The sequence below is a fragment of the Rattus norvegicus genome, chromosome 9, assembly GCF_021556685.1.
Source record: "Rattus norvegicus strain SHRSP/BbbUtx chromosome 9, alternate assembly SHRSP_T2T, whole genome shotgun sequence".
In the NCBI taxonomy this organism is placed as follows: Eukaryota; Metazoa; Chordata; class Mammalia; order Rodentia; family Muridae; genus Rattus; species Rattus norvegicus.
The window spans coordinates 51,645,292-51,670,570 of record NC_141542.1 but is presented as its reverse complement, the minus strand read 5'-3'; the positions used below and the strand labels follow the sequence as shown (position 1 = coordinate 51,670,570).

The 25,279-nt window shown below is 46.6% G+C and overlaps 1 protein-coding gene across 40 annotated transcripts in view; it reads right to left on the bottom strand.

The window, feature by feature from the left end:
* Dst (dystonin) overlaps nt 1-25,279 on the bottom strand; it is a 394,204-nt gene that overhangs the window by 37,670 nt on the left and 331,255 nt on the right. For 30 of the 40 annotated variants that reach the window (XM_087565925.1, XM_087565930.1, XM_087565928.1 and 27 more), the window contains 17 exons: nt 22,220-22,386; nt 20,251-20,410; nt 19,719-20,045; nt 19,158-19,242; nt 17,862-18,103; nt 16,874-17,080; nt 13,784-13,903; nt 13,484-13,591; nt 12,145-12,363; nt 9,611-9,814; nt 7,719-7,950; nt 6,477-6,703; nt 4,808-4,930; nt 4,605-4,706; nt 2,538-2,639; nt 1,463-1,636; nt 1,001-1,156 (listed from right to left, as the gene is read on the bottom strand). In XM_087565925.1, coding sequence (XP_087422051.1) covers nt 1,001-1,156; nt 1,463-1,636; nt 2,538-2,639; nt 4,605-4,706; nt 4,808-4,930; nt 6,477-6,703; nt 7,719-7,950; nt 9,611-9,814; nt 12,145-12,363; nt 13,484-13,591; nt 13,784-13,903; nt 16,874-17,080; nt 17,862-18,103; nt 19,158-19,242; nt 19,719-20,045; nt 20,251-20,410; nt 22,220-22,386 — 2,955 coding nt within the window. The remainder of the gene's footprint in view (nt 1-1,000; nt 1,157-1,462; nt 1,637-2,537; nt 2,640-4,604; nt 4,707-4,807; nt 4,931-6,476; nt 6,704-7,718; nt 7,951-9,610; nt 9,815-12,144; nt 12,364-13,483; nt 13,592-13,783; nt 13,904-16,873; nt 17,081-17,861; nt 18,104-19,157; nt 19,243-19,718; nt 20,046-20,250; nt 20,411-22,219; nt 22,387-25,279) is intronic. The other 10 variants (XM_087565936.1, XM_087565939.1, XM_087565937.1 and 7 more) reach the window with 1 other exon arrangement.

Below are 25,279 nucleotides of genomic sequence, written 5' to 3'. Positions count from 1 at the left end.
CAGCCATTGAGAAGAGAATGTCATCTCTTATCCTATGTAAGACATTGCACATCTGGAGGGGAACCCAGACCTGGGAGGCTTTCCAGATGGGACAGCCCCCTCCCAACCCCCCAGTATTGCTTCTCTGGCAATTGAATCAGTTTCTGAGGCGTCCGAGGAGTCAGAATCCCCCACAGGCACAAACTGATTGTGTAAGGAGTCAGGTTCCACCAAGCACGCTTTTTGACAAATTAACGACGGGGAACACTTCCTTAAGGTCTGAGAGTTGAATACGGTTTGTGTCTACATCTACAGGACACTTCTACAGAATTCTTTCCTCTGATGCTCAGAGGCAGGGGAGAGTACAGAGCAGAGGCTAGGAACTTTCGTTCAGCCTTGATTTTGGCAACCTCAAGTCAGTATACACCGGCCTTTCAAAAACAAAGGGTAAAAAGGGAAGAGGGCCTGTTTCTTAGTCACATGAACAGAGTTAAAAGGTTTCCCAAAGATCTCCGTTCTAAACAACCAGCTTGGGGTGTCTTACTTTCCACTCTTATTATACACAGTTCTAATCACTGGTACTGTTAAGACAATTGCCAGATTTCCTAAGACGTAAATGCTCCTAGATACTCATTCTGTGAGAACAAGCCTAGTTTGTTTTTATAAAGAGTCATTCTGGCAAGTTACTGCTGCCCAGAGGCCAAGAGACATTAAAAGCCATGGTAGGACAACAGCATTTTCACCATGCAAGTTTTTAGGCTGTTTCCTACAATCTTAAGAAGTATTCGACGTTAACTTAGCGATGGGTTCGAGGGATTAATCTTCAGGGTTTGCCCTGCAGCCCTACTGAAGCATGGCCTCGCTACGTTTGATAGCTGTTACCCCACCCTAGTGAGAAAATACTTTCATTGTGCCCTTGTAGGCAGCACACTTCAAGCAGTTTAATGCCAGACAACCTCTGTTAAGACCATAAAGCTAAGAACCTCGAACGTAAACGGTGACGGGCAGCAACGGTACGTACGTGATGCTTAGCAAGTTCGATCTCGATGGCTTTCGGGTCTCCTCCAACAGGTTTCTGTTCACTCAGCAAGCCCTTGGTGTGTGTCAGCCATGCGAGGAGCTCGTCCAGGGCGTGCTGGAACTGACCCAGCGCCAAGAGAGCACCCTCAAGTTTGTGCTGCCAAGAAGCAGAGAAGAAAATATCCGCTTAGACCCCGACATGGTGAGTGATGCTCTCTTACCAAACAAGGGCAGAGATCAACTGTTGGATGACATCCCATCTATCCTCACGGCTCACGAATCTACTCATATCTAATTTGAGATTAGTAACAAGTCTAATTTGATTGTGTGTATGTGTGTGTGAGAAAACACGGCACAAATGGGAAAATTTTAATAAGGCAATTTAGGCGCTTCTGAGGTTTACTGGTATTTTCTGCTAACGCGATTTTTAGTCGTTGTTTTACATTACTGTCTTGGTGTTTACCTGTCTGCTGACAATTCGCTCGTCCAGGCTGTCCCATATCAATTTCAGCTCCATCAGCGGGTCCTGGACGGTGTGCTTGTCAACCTCCTCTGTTACTTTCTTCAGCAAAAGTTCTGCTTGGTGGTTCAGTCTTTCCATTTCTATCTGTTGTTGGTAAGCTTCTGACTTAAATTGCTGTTGGGGGGAGGGGGAGAAAATCAGAGGAACATTTGAAAAATAAACCAGGAAAAACTAAAGTTCACATTTTCCCGTTGAAAGCAAAAGAGGTCTAGAGAGAAGTTTCCCTCTTTTACTCAATGGCTTATGAATAGTTATAGTTTTGGCATTTGACTTTTACTACGCACGGTAAAATTTAACAGATCCCACAGAGAAACAATTTTTAGTATCTGATTTTATATCAATGTATATGAAACCCTAGAAACGATGACTTTGAGGAATTTAGTAGTTCCTGATCTCAGGCAAGCACATGGTATGCGTTCCCTCATAATTTTCATGGTTTTACAGCATTGTGTTTGTAGTAATTACTTCTATGTCCCACTGTTACTGCAAAATAATTTCCAAATCTGGCCCTCCCCTCTGCATACACCTGCCCTCTCCATTCAGACCGGAGGATATCTGAAGGACTGCACATCAAAATGTACGCACAGTTGCTTTTAAATACATAGAGTTACTAATCTTGCCCCACCCCCTTTGCTTACTTGTAATTCTATAGAGGAAAATAAATCAGTCTTTCATTAAAAAAAAAAAACCAGCACTTATACATACTTCCTGCATGCAGATATCATCCCACCTCAACTTTAGGGCCTGTGAAATGGAGCAGTGGGGAAAGCTATTTGCTACCAAGCCCAACAACCTGACCCCTGTTCTCTGACCTCCTTTTGTGAACTGCACCCTCGTGTGCAAACACAGACACATGTGTTAATAGATATGTGCAACAGAAATAAATAGCACCGTTTTGGGGTCAGTATGCAATGTTTCAGTTACGTCAGCTGAGTGAATAGGCGAGAAGCCTGGAGAACGAGTGACTTAGGGACCTTACAGGCAGCTCCTTACCAACCGGGAGCCCCACACCTACCTTCAGCTCTTCAATCTGCTGCTTGACCGTCTCCAAGTCCGTTCCGATGGGAGACATTGTGGCTAGCTTATTGCCTGCGATATCGACCCAGTCGAATATTGCCTGCAAGACACGTGTTCCGTGTGTTAGCACGGCAGCTCGCAAAAGGCGCTGACCTCAAAAGAACTTTAATATTAAAAATCAGATGTTAACTGGCTGAAACTTTTTAAAACTGGGAGCGTTTACCCAAATAAAAGCGGTAATATAAAACGGCTCCTCAAATACCAAGTAAATGTCACCTCCAGTTCAGCACCAAAGCTGGCCAAGGGAAATCCTATTCTTAAATTATCAACACTTTCACAGAAAAGTTCATCTGAAAATGTTTATATATTCAACCACAAAAGTGGAATATCCTATTTGCTTATCTAAAAATACACTGTAAGAAAAAGATCCAAATGTATCTATTTATTCAAGTAACCAAGAAAGTCACTGTTTAGCGGTTCATCTAACCTTTCTACACTCCCTCGATTACCATTAAAATCCTGCATGTAATACACACACACACACACACACACACACACACACACACACACACACCCCATTATTGCAAAAGGCTTCACAGTCCTCTACTTTCTCTTTCCTTCAAGGTTTCTACACAGTGTACAAGGCTTAACACACATTTTTTAAAAAAGCTAATGAATGTATAACAGAATTACTTTAATCAAGTTGACAGAAGACCTTATAAACTATCTGATATGCTTAAATAGCCATTAACCAACTCAATTACTCAAGCAGCAGCCTGGGACGAAAATGAATCTCTCTTTATAACCAAGTCTTGGGCCCTAAGGAGTACCTTAGAACCACATTACAGCAACACGACTGAACAACTCAAGTACCATTCGTGACCAACAGGACCTATGCTGAAGCCTGCTGTAGGTGAGGAAGTCTGTGTCAAATCAGTGTCTTGCCCACGGCAGTAGCAGGGTCTTTTCTAGCCATGGGCAACAACAACACACTTGCCCTTGTGATGTAGTTAGTGTCCCCCGCACAGACTGGGAGCCCAGTGTGGCCAGCACTGGTCACCGATTACTGAGGCAAGGCATCGTTACTTTGCTTGTGCAGGTGTACGCACGTGTGTAGGAGTTATACTAAGGTGTTATTGGTCATGAAAAATGTCTTGTGTTTCCAACGTCCAAGGCCCTTCCTGCTGGTGAGCCTGGCCGGGGATATTTATTTTTACAGACATAGGGAGAAGTGGCATACTGAAAGAGGAAAAAAAATGTTGTCATGTGAGCTTTAAAAATAATATTCCCTTCGGCGTTATGGAAATACTTAGAGAGGGTTTTCCATGCAGTGAGAAGTATGCAAGATCAAACTCCTGCCAACCTGTTAGGAACTAGGACCAAGGGGAGAGAAGCAGAGGGATACACCCCCGAGCTGACCTGAAACAAACTCTAATATTAAAAATCGGTTTCTAACTGGCTGACGAACCAAACAGGAACCCTGAAGAGACAATGACAAAGCACCATTTTAACGATGACATGTACGGAAAAGGAGAAGGCACCTTGACGCAGCCAGTTATGAGCTAGTAAAACAGAATTCTATTTTGGTGCGTGGGGAGAGCGCTGGCTTAGTGTTGCTTCTCTTTAATTCTGACTTCAGTTTAACTTGGTGGTATTTTTAGCCCATGTTTATCCCTTTTATCTTATTTCACTCAGCCTTAGCACAGAACTGAGACTCTGTCCCCCGTCACTTCACTGCCGGGTGCTCAACAATTTATGGAAAATACAGTGTGGGAATATTTACTTTCACTTAAAAAAAACATTAGAACACTTCTTTCCAAAGCAAATTCCACTGACGCGTGTGCTGGTCCACGTTTAGATGTGCGTGTAAATCCGTACGTCTGAAAGGTAAGAAGTATCTTCTGCAAAAGTTGAGTCGCAGTGGTTGCAATTTTGTGGACAGATTTGTCTGTCGTTGCACGCACAGTCACAGTGCTGGGCTGGAACCAGAGTGTCGAGGTACAGGACATGAATAAATGAGACTCCTGTCTTCCGCTAAGACCAACGGACATGGCTGACAGCTCACCTGCAATCCATCCTGGTACTGGACGGCGGCTTGCATGGCCTCTCCCAGTCTGTCAATCCGGTCTTTCCAGGCTTTATTTAGAGAATCCCACGCTGAGTTCAACTGCAAAATAAATGTTCCTTTCAGTGTCACATTTGTACTTTCAACGATTTGTAAAAACAGGCAGGAAGGCGTTCCAAACGTGGGGAGCAAGTCATGGGTACCTCGTCTATACTCTTCTTGACGATGGGCTTATCAGGCTCCCCACAGGCGGCAATGAGCTCTGAGCCCAGTGTGATGACCATGTCGAGCTCCTCTTGCAGTCCATCAATCTCCTCTCTTATTGCCTGGAATTCAAAGTAGAGCCTCAGAACACCATGTGAGGCCACACCAAAACCAAGACAAGGTGTCCTGAGGAGCTGCCCGTGGGCTTCCTATGTGAGGTTGGCAGTGTCTTCCCAAGCTCATATTGTCATTTTTGTATATGTATATGTATACATATATATACATATATATATATGAGAATAGTGTATATATATATATTTATTTTATATATTTTTAACTATTCTATATATATAGAGAGAACAGTATCCTCTAATGCCAAATCTTTGCTCTAAAGACGAAAATAACTTTGTGACAAAATAGCGGAGCAATTTAGAAAAATAACCCAAATACCATCAAGCACCAAAAGACATTTTGATTTTCTCAAGGAGTGTGTGCCTGTATGTGTTCCAAAGAGACGCTGGTTGAATATGAGCACAAAGGTTTTATGCAAAGCAACGTTGGGAAACATGGTAACCTAGCTTTGGGGTCCCACGCATTGGCCTAGGTAGGATCTGTCTACCCTATCTTGCCTTTCATAGTCACTGTGAGAATGGATCGATTTGCATTCTTCTACATGCTGACCTGCAGTTGAACCAGCACCATTCATTGAAAATACTGCCTTTTTTCCATTGGATGGTTTTAGCTCCTTTGTCAAAGATCAAGTGACCATAGGTGTGTGGGCTCATTTCTGGGTCTTCAATTCTATTCCACTGATCTACCTGCCTGTCTCTGTACCAATACCATACAGTTTTTATCACTATTGCTCTAATACAGCTTGAGGTTAGGGATTGGTGATTCTCCCAGAAGTTCTTTTATTCTTTTTTTTTTTTTTTGGTTCTTTTTTTCGGAGCTGGGGACCGAACCCAGGGCCTTGCGCTTCCTAGGTAAGCGCTCTACCACTGAGCTAAATCCCCAGCCCCTCATGGTCACTGTTAAACACACCCACTCAGCAATGAGTATTTACTAGGGATGGGCAGAGCCCCAAATCAAACACCCGAGGAGGAGACATTTGCCTAGCCTTCCTCAAGGCCACCCAGCAATACAGCTACGTACACAAGAGAGTACAAGCGCACAGGGCGGGCAATAATCCAATCGAACCTTGACGCTTATCACAGGGGTGACAGAAGTGATCGCTGAGGTGAGGAACAAGACTATGGAAGACCACAGGGTTACAGCCACAGTGGAATGCCTGTGGCAGCATGGCTGCCAGCTCGTGTGTTCAACACTGTATACCCTGCCCCTCAAAGTCAGGCTTTACCCAGTGGACGCTGGGTGCATCCGAGGAATTTCAAATGGCAGGACAGAGACAGCAGCAAGGCTGGGGGCCAGCAAGGGCAGACATCCTGTCTTTACATTGTGTGTGTGTGTGTGTGTGTGTGTGTGTGTCTGACACAGACATGAGTGGTGTGGGTGCAGAGAGATGATCTTAAGAGCAATCTCCGAGACGTCTTTGAGTCCATAACTAGCATTCCGCGTTCAGAACCAGATACAAATTTTAACAGAACTGAGGTATTGTCACGTTGAACACTGTTCTTTTCTTTTGTAGTCCGACTGAGATCCGTTACCTACCTCTGCTGCTTCCTGCTGCTGCTTTACTACCGAGGGATCGATTCCGGGATCCTCCAGGTCCCGGATGAAATCTTGAGTGTCTTTGGTGGTAACAACCAGCGACATGTGATCACACCAGAATTTCTCTGCTAGTTCCATCACGTCCAGCAGCTTGGCTTCCCTGTCTTCCACCAGGGTGTGGATGCTTCCCCAGATGAAAACCATTTGGTCCAACTTATCCTGCACAGCTACACGGCAAAACAGTGTCAGTGAGGATGCCGGCTGTCCTCGCGTAAGCAAAAGCCAAACTTTAGCTCGTACGGCCAGCACTTACTCAACCTGCTAAATACATAGACTGGACCAGGTTTTGGCCAACCGCGGTATGCGTGTAATCCCCGGGCCCAAGCCTATCCCACATGATGCAGGATCAATCTATGGGTCCACTCCGGCTGTGCCAGGCCACCTCCTTATAAAAGTAGACTCCTAAAGCTACATGAGCGCAGGGTAGACTCAAGTTTACATAGTTTTAAGTTCACAAAGGCTGGCCTTAAAGGACAGTAAGTAGTTAACCTAAGATGTGTTGTCTTTCGCTCTTCAAGAATGAAATTGCTTGTTCAGTCCCAAGAAGGGTTTGTAGTCCTGAGTGGCTCCTGGAATGGTCTTATTTCCACTGTCTGCGTAGTCTCCCCCTGGGCCCTCAAATCACAATTCTAATATGTGGTACGGTGGTGGCTACCGTTCTGGTCATGGGATGGAGCAGGCATGCTAGACAAGATACTAAGACTGTACCTTAAGCAAGCTTGACCCTATTGCCTAAGAGCCTCAGAGAACACACAGTCTTTACATGACCATGTTCTGTTTTCCAGTTGATTTTGCAAACTGAGGGCTTTTGGGAAGCAACGCATCCCAGGGCTAACGTTTCAAAGGCCTGGCGTTCTGTTACACAGCCATGCTGTCAGTGAACAGCATATGAGTCTAGAGCTGTTTGAAAAGTAAACTTGAGGCCAGGTGTCGTGATGTGCGTGCAGTCCCGGCACTTGGGAGGTAAGAGGCAGATTGGTTTCTAAGTTTGAGGCTAGCCTGGTCTACATAGCTAGCTCCAGGCTAGCCAAGGCCGCACGCGCGCATGCATGCATGCACGCACATGGTCTCTCTCTCTCTCTCTCTCTCTCTCTCTCTCTCTCTCTCTCTCTCAAAAACAAAACAAAACACCATAATAAACAAGCAAACAAACAGAAGAGAAAGCTGCGCCCGTCTCGTCACCTTTGGCAGATATGTCTTTTTCGGTGCCCTCAGACCTGGCGATCATCTCCTCTCCCCTCTGCCTCAGAGTCTCATACAGCGGCTGCAGCTTCTCCATGTCCACGGACACACTCTTGTTTTCACCAATCTGCTCCTTGATCTTTTCAACCTCGGCAGAGATGGACGGCGGCTGCCGTAGACGCTCCGCGATGCGCTCCAGGCTCTCAAGGATCTGGTCGATCTTGTCGTGAAACTGTGAGTAGAAACAATGGGCCGCTGTCACGTAAAACTTCCCCCAACTAAAAGCTCTCAAGAGCCTCTGCCAATGCTCCCATCAAAGAGTGACATCAGGCTGGGGCATGAAGCCATACCTAACTAGAGTGACACACAGCCTCTGTGACACACTTGGGGAGAGAACACTTGAGCTTCCCATCAACAACTGAATGTATTCACTAGGAAGGAGTCTACACTCCTTTGTAGCAATATGAATCTTAACCTGATGTTTAATTTTATCACAACCGAACTTATTTTTGATAAGCTGCACATGTGGCTGTCAGAATTGATTATTTCATTTAAAACAACCATTTTTAAATCCTAAAATGTAAGACTGCATGCAAAGCTCACAGTTTTTGACTAGGTGGTTTGATTAGGTCCAAGGGAGTCCTTGGGTTATATATTTCCTCAATTGAAAAAAGACAACAGAATTAAACAGAATATGGCCAATGTTGTATCCAAAGTTTGTATTTACTTCATGGTCAAACACACAACTGGATATAAGGAAATAGTTAATTTCATGTTTATGAAGGTGTCGTGTGCGATCACACGACGTCATAAAACCCTTTTCGTTTTAAACTCTGTTGGAACTTCATGTTGAACCAACTTTAACTGCCATATGACACAGCCTAGAGGCTAGAGAATCTCACTTGAGGGAATTCCCAGACCAGACTGGCCTGTGGGAAGGTCTACGGATAATTGTTGTCATTGGTAGTGGATGGGGGGGGGCAGCCAATGGTGGGTGGCACCATCCCTGAGCAGATGGTGTAGGCCGAAGAAGACAGCTAGGTAAGCATGGGCCGCTCAATACGTCACCAATTGGTGCCCCTCCACGGTTGCTGCCTCAACTCCTGCTTGAGTTTCTGTCTTGCCGCCCCACAGGGATAGCCTGTGACCTGAAGTGCAGGATGACACAAGCCCTCCCCTCCCCTCAGTTTCTTCTGCAGCAGCAGAGGGGAACAGAAAATGCATTCGTGGTACTGCACACGTAGAGAACGCCACCTTGATGCCCAGCCTCTAATGACAAAAAACAAAACCTTGGAAGCCGAGGACCTGCAGGTATTCACAAGATCAACTTCCTGAGAAACCGTCTTTACAAAAACCCCCGCTTCCTACTTAATGTTAACTTTTTTTTTTGGTTCTTTTTTTCGGAGCTGGGGACCGAACCCAGGGCCTTGCGCTTCATAGGCAAGCGCTCTACCACTGAGCTAAATCCCCAACCCCTAATGTTAACATTTTTATCTGGCTTATTGCTCAGGATTTTCTCTAAATGCCTTTCTTAAGGAAAATTCTGTTACTGATAATTTTAACAGTTTCTTTTCTCTCCTCCATGTCAGATACTGTGTTCCACTTATGATGGGCACTGAAGCAAGGATCTTACCGCTGCTGCAAGCAGGTTTTCTACTCACTGGAAATTATTATTATCATTTTTTTTTTGTTTATCGTACCCTGAAGGAGGCAGAGAAACCCAAGAGCTGGCTGTAAGCAGAGCCCGCCTCTGAGAGAAAAGGCGCTGCACCTAAGCGTCAACCCAGTGACATCGTTTAGGAGGAGGGTTAACCAGAGGGGCCAGGAAACATGCTTTGCCTTCTTGGTTGTGGGGAAGAAATGAACTCCTCTCCTAGCATAGAAAGGATTACCTGGGTGGACTGAGAAATGGCCTCATCCAGTACCACGGCTCGCTTTTTGACATCTTCTTTAATTTGGCTGTAGAGGGTGTCGGCTGCCACATACTTTTCCTGGATATGGACGCCTTCCTTGGGGCTCAGTTCCAGCAGCTGCGGCCCGGTCTTGTTCATCTTATCTATGTGAGGCTTGTGTTCCGCTATCAGCTCTCGCAGTTGCTGGAATGAGCCAAACGTCTCTCAGTGTCTCGGAGTCACACCTCAGGCTCACGGCCGATCGCACCGCCAAGGGATCTGGCCGGCAGGAACGGCTAAACCAGGGCCCTCCCCACCTCCAGGCATGGATCCAGGTCTCTGCCAGGAGGAACACCAACCCGAGACCAGACGGTGTCCCGTCCCGTGTGCCTTTCGAGGGATACATGGTAATGGTAAGGGAAACCGTAAATGTGCATTTCACAGCAAGAGCTGCCCGTTTTCGCGAGAGCGCCACATCGTCTACAGAGGAGCTGAGCTATGGCTCACAGGTGCGTCTTTTTGTCCGCTCATGACGTATGCAGACAAGACTGGGGGAGGGGACCTCAAGAGCAGGAAGAGTGTCGGGTGGGGCAGGGAAGAAAGACAGGATACCAGGATTTTAAAAACCTCAAGATACAGAGGTGTGAGGGTGAGGTGAGCCCATAGGAACTCTAGTCACATGTGTGAACCAGTATCATTCATATATATATATATACATATATGCATGTATGTATATTTATCTAATATATATTTATATATTATATAATTATATATTTTTATATATAATATTTTAGAAATTATTCTACATATATGTGACATAGGGATACCAGATATGTTGATCCATTTCTATCAGTTATTACGATTATTTGCATGTGACGCTGCAGGTGAGGCGGTGAGCGGCCAGTCGGGTGGGCACTAAGAACTTAAACCAGGCCTAAGATCAGCAAGTGCTCTTGGCCTGACGGTCGTCTCTCCCGCCCCTGTGTGTTTTTGTAAACTCTTACAAAGGCTAAGGCTCAGAGATTAAACACACAGCTACACGCTGAGCATCCCTGCGAGGTGTGACGTATCCTATGAGCAATCTGCAGACGTGGCTATAACACCTTTACCCTTACCCTCATAGGTATAAAACCGTAGGTTTGCTTTGCAAGTTCAGAGATTATGAAGAGGAGGACGTAAATTCAATTTCTTTTTTTTTTTTTTTCCGGAGCTGGGGACCGAACCCAGGGCCTTGCGCTTCCTAGGCAAGCACTCTACCACTGAGCTAAATCCCCAACCCTTTCAATTTCTAAAATTCTAGCCGACGGGCCATTTCTTGCCACTAGGCATTCATTCTCAAAGCAGTTGTTTGAGTCACCTATGACGGAGATATTCACGATCCACCTTATGCTAAGAGTCACACGGCAACCGGCCGCCAGGATATCTGAGCCAACAGAACTTCATACTGAAGTGAAATTCAGTTCCACACCACTTTAAAGTGTTTTGCTAGCCGAATGATTTAGATAAAACTTCATAAAAATGTAACTTTGCCCGAGGCTGCTTTTATAAACTCTCTCTGGGTAAGAACGTCAGCTACAGGTAGTCTTCCAGGGCAACGTGTTTAAAAAAGTGACCGAGATTGACAGGAGCAGCCGGGGTGGAGTCAGCGGGAAGAGCAGCTCCTGCTGTAGAGGGCCTGGGTTTGATTCCCAGCACCCACATGGCAGCTCACGCCTGTCCAAGCTCCAGTCCCACAGTGGGCCACGCCTACCTCTGGCCTCCGAGCACTGTCTACATGTGGTGGAGACACGGGAAAAGACTCATGCACACAGAGTATAAGCAGATAAATCTTTAGCTTACGAATACACCGTGCGTGCGTGCGGATTAAGAGAACAAGTAGGTTCTGAAGTCCATAAATGTTAGGGGCTCTAGACTTTTTGAGACGTGAGCCCTCTCCCAACCACATTCTTCTAATTTCCAGTGCCCTTAGCAGGTAAGCTTAGTTAAGGGCTTCGTGATGCCACAGTCCCATGTAAGCCTCGTAGAGCTAGGTCACTGCTTCAGGTTTCACAGAGTGGTGGGGACGGCTGATAGCTTTCCGAACATTGCTGTTCTGACAGATGAATGCCACTGTACGTTTTCTCAGAACTCGGGGGCTCTGTGTGCATGGTGGCTCCTCTGCCCACGTCTACTCTAGTTTCTAATACTTTAGATGGCTCTGACCACTTCGTGACATATCGAGCATAGAATGTAGTCAATGTATACGGGATGCATTTCAACATATGTGGTTGGAAGCACCTCAAAAGCTCATACCGCTAACACGTTAAAATGGTGTTCTTTTTCCTACCCAGATGGGCTATAGTGTACACTATTCTAAGAAAGTTGGGGTGGGGTCATGCATATAGCGTGCAACAGGTACCCAGCTGCGAGCGAGTATAGAACACACACACCACAGAATTACTAAAATGCTGGGTTTCTGGAGGGTGAGTAGCAGCCCTTTAGACACCCCACTGAAGACCAACATCCCAGCCAAGGGCTCGGCCTCCCGTTCTCACCCGATGCTCCTCTTGCTGTCTCCTCAGAGTCTCGTACTCCAGGGCTGGGGCCGGTAGCTGAGAGATGATTTGTTGTGTTTCCATTAGCCACGGCCAAAGTTCCTCATAGGTCTCCCAGAACTGGCTAACGAGGGACTGCGCCCGCTCCAGCTGCAGGTGCCTCTCTGAGTTGATCTGGCAGATGGCGTCGTACTTCTTCAGAACCTTGTCCAGTTTTTTCTAGAGAGCAAGGTGAGCAAACACGCTCGTCAGGCAGGTAGCTGTGGGTCGGTATGTTTTGGCCAGTTCTGTACGTTGGGCACAGAGTGAGCCGAGGTATGTGAAACAAATACATAAACAAATGTGTTCGGATTAACTGTCTCTAGGCATATGTTCATGTTAATAAAAGAGGGCATTTGAGTTTTTACGCATGGGCACTAAGCTAAAGGAAGCAGAATTCCCTAGTGCCCTTATGCTGCTCTCGGGGTTAGAAAGTAAGTTTCACACAAGTCTGTCAGCATTTACATGATGATCTAAGGGAAAAGAAAGATTATCTTTCACAAATGGAATCATTAAAAACAAAAATCAGTTAAACATAAAATCAATCACACACATGGGAATCAAAGTCTGGCACCATGCTATACTTAATCTGTACTTTTATGTGTGCTCTGCCTGAAAGACAATGTATTTTATTTAAATTTAATTTGAGGCGTGGAAATTTGTGTATCTTTATTTGGGGTCAGACACTTTCCTGGAAGCATTAACATGCAGTTATTTCTTTAAGCTGCCCAAGATGCCTGTATATAGGTCGAGCTAACCACTATTACCTGTGGATGGTTTTCTATCACTGCAGAATTATTAAAACTATGCATACCTACTGCTTCCTTAGCTACTTAGCTCACTGTTCACCTACTGGCTTCGAGTAACTTCACACAGAATAGAAGACCTATGTATTTTGGGGTTTGTTTCAGCTTAAAAGTTACAAATGTTCCGGGAGCTTATGACCCATAGATGGCGTGCGTGCCTTATAGCTGACATAAGCCAGAATACCATTGTGACAATACTACAGCTGATATCAACTGGATTGACTGAAGGTTCAATGTGGGTCAGTTAAGGAAACTTTAAGAGTTTAGAGGCATTGGTCCAGGGTGTGTGTGTGTGTGTGTGTGTGTGTGTGTGTGTGTGTGTAGTGGGTCGTGTCTCCATGGCTACTCTGTAACCTTAAAAGATGCCTGATTTAAATGTAATGGTTCGGTTGCTTAACCAGCAGCTGCAGATACAAAGTGTCCCTCTAGAACACAGTGCTCAGAAGATGCTATCCCTCTGGAGTTCACTGCCCAGCGTTCAGACAAGGCGATACCTTCATTGACTGCTTCTCCTCTTCGCTGGATGTGGTCATGATTTTATGCCCAGAGGTAACGAGTTCGTCAATGATATCCTTGTGTCTCAAGATATCCATGGTGAAAGCCTGGGGTTTACCGGACAAAGACAAAATACAGAGAGACTCGGTGTGATTCGGTGAAGGCAAGCAAGCGAAATAGCTGAAAATGGCAAGATACACTGACAGGGTCTTGGAAGGCAAAGCCCCGAGAATGTGTTTGAGAGACCTGGGGCCCTGCGACCCACGACCCGGTCCGCATCTGAAAATGCGTCTGTTCACCTTTTGAGCCTGCAGCTGAGCAGAGGTCTGGTCTTGCTCCAGCCTGATGCAACCCAGAGACATTAATTTCTTCTGTGTTTCAGTGATCCAGGATAACTCAGCATCTGCCGCTTGGTCAAACTAAACAAAAGATAAAAATTAGGTCAGCAAGCTCCCGTGGCTGGTGCCAGAGACATTACCTATTTGTGTGGTTCCTGAATCCCCCGCTTCCTAATCGGAGACTCCCGGTTTCTTTTTCCATGGTATCTTAAGATAAATGAATAACTGGTTAACAGGGAGAGAGGAACCCTGCCCACGAGCTCTTATGCTCCGCCGTACTGCAACAGCACAGTAAATGCGCAAGGATTGTGGGTGCATAGCCGCCTTTTCAGGTGCCTTTACATTCCAAACGTTAACCGCCGGAAGAGTTGACCATCAGATACCATTTGAAGTCATTTTTCCCCTGTGACTTCAATTCTCAGGGGGGCAGGAAGGAACACGGTGCTACCAAGCATGTGGCTCCGAGGTGAAATAATCAAACGCTCCCGTTTCCTTATTGTCTGGGTTATAGATGAATGTGTGTGTACATATCTGTACCCGTGGTGAAGGATGTGCTCAGGCAACTCGCGCACAACCTGTGTGCATCCCGAGGAACACTGGACTTTGGATGTACACAAGGTCACTCACAGATTCTTTTCCTCAGTGTACCAGCAATTCATAGCCTGGCAGAATGCTAAAGCCCCAAGTAAACAGGGAGAATTAAAATCCGGAGTTCATGCTGTTGGTCATTTGGTGACTTCCCCGATGGAATCCAGGTGTGAGTAAAGAAGGAAAATAAGCTGAGAAGAGGTGGGCCGGACTCAACAAGTTACAAAGTAATTCTACTTTAAAGACTCCGCATTGACACAATGTAAACTCGCCAGAAGACTGAACTGGCCAAGCTTCTTCATTCCAATAAGAATCCTCACAGCATTGCGGAGTGCCGTGGACCTTGGGTCCTGAGGATCAACATCCCAAGGGTGATCCATTCTCTGCTATTTCTTTGAGCCTCACTTATCCAAGGTTAGGTACAGAATGGACAGGTGACCCTTACATACCAATGGGTGCAGACACAGGCCTGGGAGGATCCTGTTTTCTCTAGCCAAAGAACACGGGTAGGGGGCAGCTTAACAAGGCAGAACACAGACAACAGCCACTCCAAGCCAATCAAAGGCCACCGAACAAAATGGTAGCCCCACTCCCTTGAGTCTGCGTCCCTTCTGGGATGAGGTTAAGCAGGGGCCAAAGCTTTACTCCCACTGGTTGAGAGCTAAGAGACACCCTACAGTATAAACAGAGAGTGGTGTGGAGTCCCGACCTCACCCTGACAGGTAGCAGTGAGGCACTTTTCCTTTGCGGCATCCTGGTGGGATCCTAACAGACATCGTGAGGAGTCAGGGTTTCCCCTGCCACCCTGTGTCAGACCATCGTGGTCTCTCTCACTGTGCTATCAGAAGAGGCTGTGCAGAGGGCTGGAATGGCTACAGCCCCATCCAACAAACCCTAGAGTCCAAGGGGACGTGGGGTTTTATCTACTCCCCCCCATCCCCCACAGTTGCTGCTGCCACACTGAAAATGGATACAAGCAGATGAAACCAAGTTCAAATCCACATAAAAACCAGGAAGAGAGCCATCTTTCTGCCTGTGGAGTGCTGGCATGCAAGGCCTACGTTATCATGCCCGGCCAATATTGTTTCCTCTAAGGATGCACATTTTAATAGTTTAGGTTCAAGAACTATGATGCTAACCTGATTACTTAAGAAAAAAAAAACCTCTGGGGAACACGTGCAAACATTTCTTCTCGTAACTGATCTGTGGTTAAGGGTCTGGGCAAGTTTCAGTGTGTGCTAACCAATCTGAACTCAACCTGTCACTCAGTCTGTATCTGTCTTACATCATTCAACTAACTGAACACAGTCAAGTGCTCGAGAAAATCCTGCCCCCGAAGGACACAATATTTGTCTTGTTACTCAGAGAAGGCTTGGGTGCCAGCCATGAAATGTTCAAATACATTTTCATGGAAAAAAAAAGAAACCCAGCATTTTAAAATGGCTGAATCAACTTCATGGATAAACGACAATTTATCCTGCAAACTGTAAAATAGGCAGGCAGACACATTCCCCGGGCATGAATGCTCCTCACAGAAATGTCCTAGGCAGGGAAATACCCTGATCTTTCACCAGCCTTTGTGAACCTCGGCTGGTATACTAAAGGAAGGGCGGCAGGCTTTAGAACCTACAAATTCTGATTACACAACGCTAGAAAACCAACTCTGGAGACCCCCTCTCGTAGCCCGCGTATGCTCCTTGTGCTCTTGCCTGGTGGGATTGAAGAGGTCGGTCACACATCTGCTGGAGGGACCCTACAAAACCGTATGGCCCCATGCAGAGTTTGCAACCCGAACCTCACGGCTTAAATGTCAATAGCCACAAGGACTTCGATAGAAGTTAAACTACGCAGGGTAACTTTCCATTCCTAGGGCCACCTTCGCCCCGCTCACCATTTTCCACAGGGTTGTGGCTAACAGGAGAATTCTCTGAAACTTTGGAGTAGAAACTGTTGTGAGCCACAAGCAGGTCAGAAACTATAATTTTTCCCCCTTTAGTCATCTTTGGAAAAAGTTCTACATCATCAAAATAAAAAAAAAAATCCCAACTCTTTCCTTTATAAAAACAAAGACTTTTTTGTTGCTACAGAAGCATGATCCTGGGACAGTAGATACCGATCTGTATGCTAATTCAAATTCTTTAATCACAGACACCTTGGGCTTAGTCTACGCGTAAGACTAGAGCGAGCAGCATGCACGTACGTAGACACAGCATTTCCCCGTGTGGCAGGGTGCTGTCTGTGAGGTAACGGGGGGTGGGGGGCAGATGGCTGCTGACCATGTGTAGATTAGCAGTGCCCTGGTGCTCAGACGCAGCCTGGCCGAACTTTACCGAGACCCCCAAGCTCGTTTCTGAAGCACAGCAGTTGGAGTGGGAACACAGCAGCAAGTGAGTTTGTTCAGGTAAAGGCCCTGGACGGTTGAAGCGCACCCGTTGCCTAGGGCAACAGGGGCACTGGTCCTACCTGCTGAGACCTCAGAATGGCAGCATCAATCTCTTCCACTTTCTGTGTGATGGTGTCGCTCACCAATCGGTAGCGTTCGTTGTCCTCGGCGACCGTCTTCTCAAGCCCTTCTCTTGCCCTCCAGGGCACCAGTTCCAACAAGGCGCTGCTCACCTCATTGAGAGAATCCAGTAAGGCTTTGTTGTTCCTGACTTCATTTTTCAGTTCCTTGAGAACATACAAAACACACGAGTAAGCGAGGGGGTGGGGGGACGCTCTCCCTCTGTTCCGTTCTCCGGGTGGGGGTGGGGGTGGGGGTCCTCTGCTGGCTGACAAGACAGCGCTTGGGCGGGTTAGTTCCATCTGAGCTAAACGAACCTCCTCCGTTATCTATAGCTGTTTTGAAAAAAACACCCAAAAGTGTTTCCAGAGAAGCTTAGGGAGCTGCAGTTCGTTTGTCAATGTGGCAGGAGTTTATCTTTGAAATGGAAAATAAATATTTGCTGTTTGCAGAAACAAACTCAAATGGGCTAGCATGTTAAGTTATCGGCTAACAAAAGTCAAGCAAGGAGGCCCTGTCACACTCCAGAGGAGTACAGCCTACTGTGAGGACATGCTGCTGGAGTGCGCCCTCCCCAACTCATGGGATCAGCGGCAGACATGTTGGAATGAATGCTCAGGGAGGCGGTGTGCTTTGGGGACGTTGCCAGGAAAACCCCTGACGCTACCCATCTCTGACTGCACCGAAGTGGTTTTTCCAACCAAATTTCATGCCTCTGAAACAATGATCATCTTCCTTTCCCCCTTTCCCTACTCCTTCATTCTACCTTGGGCAGGAAACTACATTCCCAGTCAGGTTTCTCTTAAAGTGAACCACACCCCCTGTCTCAATGGTCACCTTACTTCCTCTTTCCACCAGGCCCCTGCCCACCACAGCCACTGCACTTGGGATACACTCAGATACGCCCGTCCTAGGTGACGGGTGTGCGAGGGGTGCGCGAGGGCCTACTTTCTGTCTCTCTTGCACTTGGCTTGCAGCTTCTCCCTTCAGGCCCTGAGTCTCGTAGGACAGCAGCTCCACCTCCACTCTGTCCAGCCAGTTGCACAGCTCCTTATGCTTGGACTGCAGCTGTCCAGCGAGCTGCAGGGCGTGTTCCAGAGTCTTCGCCACGTCGGCACTTAACTTGGTGATGTCTTTGTACCTGGCTTTAATGGCTTCCAACTTGTCTTGAATGATTAAGACTTCGTCGCCTAAAATTTCGAGAAGATGGATTATTTCTTCTGGAAGGGGAAAAAGCGAGGGGCAGAGAGTTTCTTCCGATGACTTGTTTTTGCGGGGGATGAGGAGACATTTTTTTCTAAAGATAATCTGACCCAAAAGGTGCCCTCACTTCTTCCCTGGGATTGCTAAAAAAAATAGAAAGGCCTACAGAAACTTCAGTTGTGTGCAGCGTTTCATCTCCCTGACAAAGCCTTCTATCTTTGAAGAATGAGGGCTAAACCTGACAGCACTCCAGCCACTGATGTCATGGCTGACAAGGCGGTTACGTCGTGTGGGTATTTAACCTTCCTGTTCTTACTCATCATTACTCACTCCCACACTTCCGGGGCTCTATCTGCCTCTACGTCCTTCAGAGAGACATAAATTATGCCCTAGGCTTCAGACTTCCAAACGAGAGTTCTAGACACTTTAGTGCATGCCTTTAACCACAACGAATGATAACTGCCCCGTGTGTGTGTGTGTGTGTGTGTGTGTGTGTGTGTGTGTGTGCACGAGTGCGCGTGTACAAATGCCAAAACAGCTAAGGGCTTTCTTGTGGCCAGAAGAACCACTTAAGTATCTTCATTTCTCTGAGTTGCTCAAAAGCCTTTCATGCAGCTATAGGGCCATGTATGTGTCTTTGTAGTGCTGCTCAAGCTTGGGGAGACTAAGCCTGTGGACTGCTGTAACAAGCATCACTGTGACGAGCTTACCTTAAAAAACAAACGGAAATAAAACTAAGCTGTCAAAACCCACCTATTCATCAGTCTTCCAGCAGTGGAAGACTTCTGTAGCTGCAGCGCAGGCTTGTCTGGTCAGCACACACGCCAAGCGCTTCGTGCTGTGAGTAGCACGCACAGCACCCACCAAGGACTCAAGTGAGATCCCATTCGGACCCCTCTTGACTGACCTCCAAGGCATTCTACAGTCTTAGAGTGGCCTCAAAAGTCAGGAGGTGTTTTGTCTTTCTGCCCCCATCCATGAGACACCCTGGCAACCTTTCGTGATGCTGCCCCCAGATAACCCGAGCCAGAGGCATCTCACCTGTGGTTTGTTTGAGCAGTTCTAAGCCGTTCAGCAGTGCCTGATCTACACTCTGTTTCCTGAGGAGAATGTCTTCTTGTAGAGCCTAAAAACACAGGTTCCATTTGGGGTTGGGGGGAGAGTTTGTTAATCTCAGAGAATGTTTACTGGGGGGGGCAGATCTGCAGAAGCACTAATTTTTAAAATGTCTGTCACTCTTCCCCTGCTCCACCCACGTCCCATATCCTGCGCAGATCTCCCAGCATTCATTGTGCTTCTCTTTTAGAATCCACCAAGGGTCTTATAAAAACTGCCTTTGTGGAGGTATTGGTTCCTTATGGGGTCCATGAAGAGAAGAGTGATCACACTCAGTAAGTGGCCAGAGAGCCAGCTAACTGGATAAACTCGAGCTCATGTAAGTAGAGGTCTAGTGTGAGTTTAACAAATCAAATGGATCATAATGGACACGAAATAATATGCAACCGATAAGAATGGATAAAATTAATAACAACTAAAATGAAGCAAAAAAAAAAAAGAAAGAAAGAAAGAGAGAAACGAAAGAAAAGAAATAAATGAAGGTACCCTGAGTTCGGCCCGCTGTCTCCACAGCGCCTCTGTGCTGTGATCCTGGACTGACAGCTTACTCAGCTTGCCATGTGCTTCGTTCAGCCAGTTCATCAGCTCAACTTCATCTTCCCCAAAGATCTTAGCATTGCACAGGGCCTGCTGGAGGAGCTCAGACCTGCTGTGACTTTTCTCTTGAATCTCAAAGTACCACACTTGCAAGGAGTCTAGCTTACTCTGCACCAGATCTTTGTCCTCCCTGGAGCTCAGGACCTTTAAGGACTGGCCGATGCTAACGGCCTGGTGTAACTGTTTGTTGTGACTGGTGATGTCATCTTCTAATACCTAAACGAAGTTCAGGAAAGGAACACAACGAAACAGAACAAAACTGAAAGGCATGGACAAATGGAAAACATAAACAGAACCAAAGGATGACCTTCTAGACGGATTTAGTTTCGCAACTATGCATAGTCTAACAGATGCGTGTCGTAAAAACAAACCATGACATGAATAAGGGAAACCCCAGGCCTCGCGGGCACGCATGTCTTACTTTGTGCTGTGCAATCTGTTCCTCCAGCTTGGGTGCCTGGGTTCCTATGGGTTCGGAGTTGGCCAGCTTTTTTTCTACGGCTGTGAGCCACTCATTCAGGGGCTCCAAGGTCTCATGAAACTCCTGAGCTACCACAGAGATACCTTCCAGTTGACGGTTCCTATACATTTGCCGAGAGGAAGGTCAGTTAGGGGTGGAGAACGTGTGAAACCAACCAAGATCATCAGTCAGACCTCCCATACTACTCTAAAAACATGGCTTCCTAGAAGTCATTTCAGGCTAGGCTTTAAATCACGGGCATCTAAATAAAATTAAAGAAGATATCCTTGCTCCTGAATATCATGGAGGGTGAAAGCCACCTCCCCTGAGAATATGCCCACCAATCATAACCATTTTTAAAGGTAGCAGCAATAAAAACAATGACAAGAAATACTACTAAGGACACGTTTTACGCTTGGCCTTGCTATAAGCATTTTCAAATATGAATTTGGATAGAAGCGACAGTCACTGAAGCTATTTCTAACAAGATGGTCAGAAGTGGATTTTAAAAACTTGAACATTTGGGCTGGAGAGATGGCTCAGTGGTTAAGAGCACTGACAGCTCTTCCAGATGGTCCTGAGTTCAATTCTCAGTGACCACATGGTGGCTCACAACCATCTGTAATGAGGATCTGATGCCCTCCCTGGTGTGTCTGAAGATAGCTACAATGTACTTATATATAATAAATAAATAAACCTTTAAAAACAAACTTGAACAATCGTGACTGCTACATTATAGATACACAGTATCAAGCGCGTTTGTCAAAAGCAACAGTTACTACTTTGTGGACTTAAAATGTCAAAAAATAGAGAGCAGCTCAGATTTATTTACAAGGAGGAGTACTTTCAGAATCTCGTGGCTATAGTCATTCTGTTCTCGCTGCCTTTTTCCTCTCAGGCTCTTGACTGTGCTGGTTCATAGCAGGGCATCGGATTCATCAGCCTCACTGAGAGTCTGTGTTGAGGTCTAGCTGCTACCCTGTCTTCCTGACATGTTGATTGTTTTTGAAAGGGAATGATATGACCTGGGAATTGAGCTTCATACGAAGTTTAAAGAAATTATTGGCAGCAGGGACAAAAACACAACTTCTGTATTCATTCGTTTGTTTGTGCGACAGGCTCTCGTTGCATAGCCTTGGCTGGCCAGGGATGCGGTGCAGGTCCTGGTGGCCTGTAACTCACAGGTATCCACCCGCCTCTGCCTTCCGAGTGCTGGTGTTGGAGGTGTGTGGCGTCCTACCTGGCTCCACGCCATCATATTCCAAACTATTAGTGGGCAACAGTTGAAGACCTTCCCCCTTCACTCTTAGTCTGAAGAGGTAAGAACTGCTTTACTGTCAACCCAATCACTGGCCAGAGCATCGTGGCAGACAGGAGGTACTGCACTGGCTGCAACTCTGTAATAACAGAATTGGGAACAAGAGCCCAGAAGAGCCACAGTCTAGAACCCCTCTTTCACAGAGGGAGGGAGGGAGGGAGGAAAAGGACCGCCTGCCGCTTCACTCCTTTCTAACTGACTCCTCCCTTAAAACAGGGCCACTGCCTCCCTGTCTCCAAACTCCTTCCTACTATGTGCTCCTATCATACTTGCTCCCATCTCTACTTCAAAGCGTCACTCTTGTCCTTGTTCCGCACTGGCTTTGAGTCTGTTAGTCTGCACCTGTCTGGGTGGTCAGAGGGGATTGGTATGGTTCATCCTCATAAGCTAACACCTAGCTCTGTACCTGACGCCTGGTTGGTAGAGAATGACTGTGTCTTGCACAAACGAATGTATTACCATCGAGGGAAAATGCTTTCTTAATGAGCAGGGATGTGGCTGGGGGCCCAAGGACATCAGAAGAATGAGGGCCGGTAGGCCACAACCCCGTGGTGAACAGACACGGAGGACACGGATGTAGAGGCAAGCGTTACGCCAGCGCACGCCTGGTACCTTGCTTCGGCTCTGCTAAGCAGCATTTCCCATCTACTGTCCAGGAGGCTCAGCTGCCTGGAGAGCTTCACTCGGTCTGCCGGCTCTGCTGAAGCAGCGATTTTCTCTCCTTCTCGTTTGATCGCCTCCACGGTAGACTTCCGGTCTTCCAGCAGCCTCTGCAGAAGCTTCAGACAAAACACGTAGTGTTTTTAAAAGGCAGAAGGATGTTTAAATAAATATAAGATAGAATACATCGTAAGCACACCCATATATATATGGATAGAGACACCCATATGTATATATTTCCATGGATAGATGTGGGGATAAAATGAGAAGTAGGGAAAGATAAGCCATTTGGGGCCAGTGAGAGGTTGGGTGCCCCTCAGGTCAAGGTGGCTTGCTGCCAAACCTCATGACCTGAGTTTGATCCCTAGGACCCATGTGGTGGAAGGGGAAAAGCAGCAACTTCAAGTTGCTCCTGCAACTTGTTCTTGGACCTCCACATGCATGCCAGGGTGCATGCAGGGTGCATAAATAAATAAACATCATTAAAAAAAAACAACAAACCCTCCAAAGAAGAAATAGAAAGAGTGTTTGGTTGAGTAATTTGCCACCACAGTGTCAGACGCTGAGGTGTGGCTTTGACAACAGACAGCCCTTATGGATAAGGCCGCTGTAATCTTTGTGACGACCTGCTTACAAAATCACGGAGCAGAAGGTGCACCCCGGCTAAGCAGACTGACCCATGCGGAGAGTACAATACCCTTCTTACTTTCATAAAGCAGGACTGCCCCAAGCATCCAGCAGTTAACCACTCTGCCAAAATATCAGACTCCCTGTTTCACGTGAGGCAATGCATTATGGGCAGGCGGGTTAAGACTAGACCATGGCTGCAGGTCAGAAGGCTACTCAGGAGGCTCCTGGCCTTTCATGGAAGGAGTGCTTCAGACCCCATGAGGACAGAGCCTTTAGCAGAGCTCTCAGATGCCCAAAGAGAAGGAAGAGAGTGTGGGTGCGCTGGGTTCTCAAGAGCTGCCAAGAGGACTAAGGTTTCAGGACTTAGCAGTTAAAAGGAAATTTGGTCTAAATCTAGCTGAGTGCCAGACTCAGGGTCACCCTGCCCTAACTAAACAAAACAAGTCACTTCTGAGCAACTGCACGGCACATATCACAAGCGCTGTGCTCCAGCAACTAGATGCAGGAGCTCAACAGGACGGACAGGCCTCTGCTGGCTTACCCTGATCTTGAGAGACAGCGGAGGAGTAACAATTTAACAGTTTCCCAAAAGTAACTGCTGGAGGAGTAAGTTGAGGTTAAGACCACCGCGGAGGGAAAGAGAGGGAATACATGTTTCCAAAGGGAAGGGATCACAGATGTTCTTAACACAGTTCAGGGCATCATGTAAACAATGTGAAGTCTGTAAAATACACACATGTATCATGTGTGTGTGTGTGTGTAGGAGGACAACTGGTGAAAGTTGTTCTTTTACTGTCTCCGTGTAGGTTCTGAGGATTGCTTTGTCAGGCTTGGTGACAAGCCCTTTACCCACTGAGCCATCCTGCCAGCCCACGTGAGTTACTTCTGGTGAACTGGAATAGAAAAACCTTTGGCAATTAAGAAGACTAAGTCAATTAATGGGTTTTGTTGACTAAGCACTAGTAACTACCCCTGGGAGACTAACTCAGCTGATGTTGGCACGGGGTTTCCAGTGCTTCTTAGGAGGGGTCCTTTCTTGCTGCCTGGTACTGGAGTCTGAACTGGAGCCTCCACATCCTAGGCTTCTGTCCTGTGATCGCACCGTATCCCCAATCCTCTTGTTCACTTTTAGTTTCCAGACAGGTTTCCTCTGAGTGGCTCACCAGGCTGTCTTCTTGCTGGCCTGCAACTTGGGAACTCCTACCTGTACCTGCCAAGTGGCTGGGATCACAGGCCTGAGCCCTGGGCCTGAGCCGTGAGGCCTGAGCCCTGGGCCTGTCCTTGTCCTGTCACTCCCTAATTGGCTGAAGTTTTCAGAGAATTTGTAGAGAGCTAATGCATAACGCAGAATTAAAGGAAGCAGTGAGTTGTTAAAAGTCTGAGGCCAATTTAGCCATTTATTTAAAAAGTTTAAACTAGCAAATAAATAGTGTATCTATTTATAGGTTACAGTGTCATGTTTTAGTACATGTGTGCAGTGGCGAACAATTTAATCAAACTAATAATAGCTAGTAGTTCCTCTTCTCACACTTGGCGAGTTAATATTTACACTGTTTTGGCAAGTTTGAAATATATGATAAATAGGGCTGGGCTATATGGATCAGTGGTGAGGCACTTTTGGAGCATGAACTCCTAGGTTCAATTCCAAGAAAACACACAGAGAGAAATGTTATTATTAATTAATTAAGCCAGGACTAGAAAGGTAAATTAAAACTTGATTAGAGGATTTGGGGAAATGGCTCAGTAAGCACAAGCACTTGCTCTACAGTCACAAGGACCCGAGTTCGAATCCCCAGGACCCACAGAGCGAGTCAGGCAGGATTGCATGTGGCTGCAATCCTAACATTCCCCAATGGGTAGGTGGCGACAGACAGATTGAAAGAACTTCCTGCCAGTGAGTCAGGCAGCGAGCCTCTGGCTCCGTGGTAGACCCTGTCTAGACCTCTGGTTCCGTGGTAGACCCTGTCTAGACCTCTGCTTCTGTAGGAGACCCCATTGAGAGGTAATAAGGTGAGGAGAAAAAGAGGAATACACCCGATGTCCTGCTAACCTCTGCATGCACCCACGTATACGCACACAAACTTTTGATTAAAATTTTATATGTAACAATTAATTCAATCTCAAATAGTTACCCTTCCTCCCCATGTAAAAAGTTATACAGGAGACACCTCACTGGTCTGCCACCTACCATGCCTTTTCCCGTGTGTCCTTTCAAATCACAGCTGCTCACTCAACTGGAAATGTCATTCAATGCTTCATGTCTGACCACGACACCATGACCAACTCCAGAACTGTACATGCTGTCTCAAGTACGCCTCTGTCTATCAACACCAGAACACGCAGTGGCGCGTCCCCAAGCGTGTGAACAGAGGTCCTGAGTGT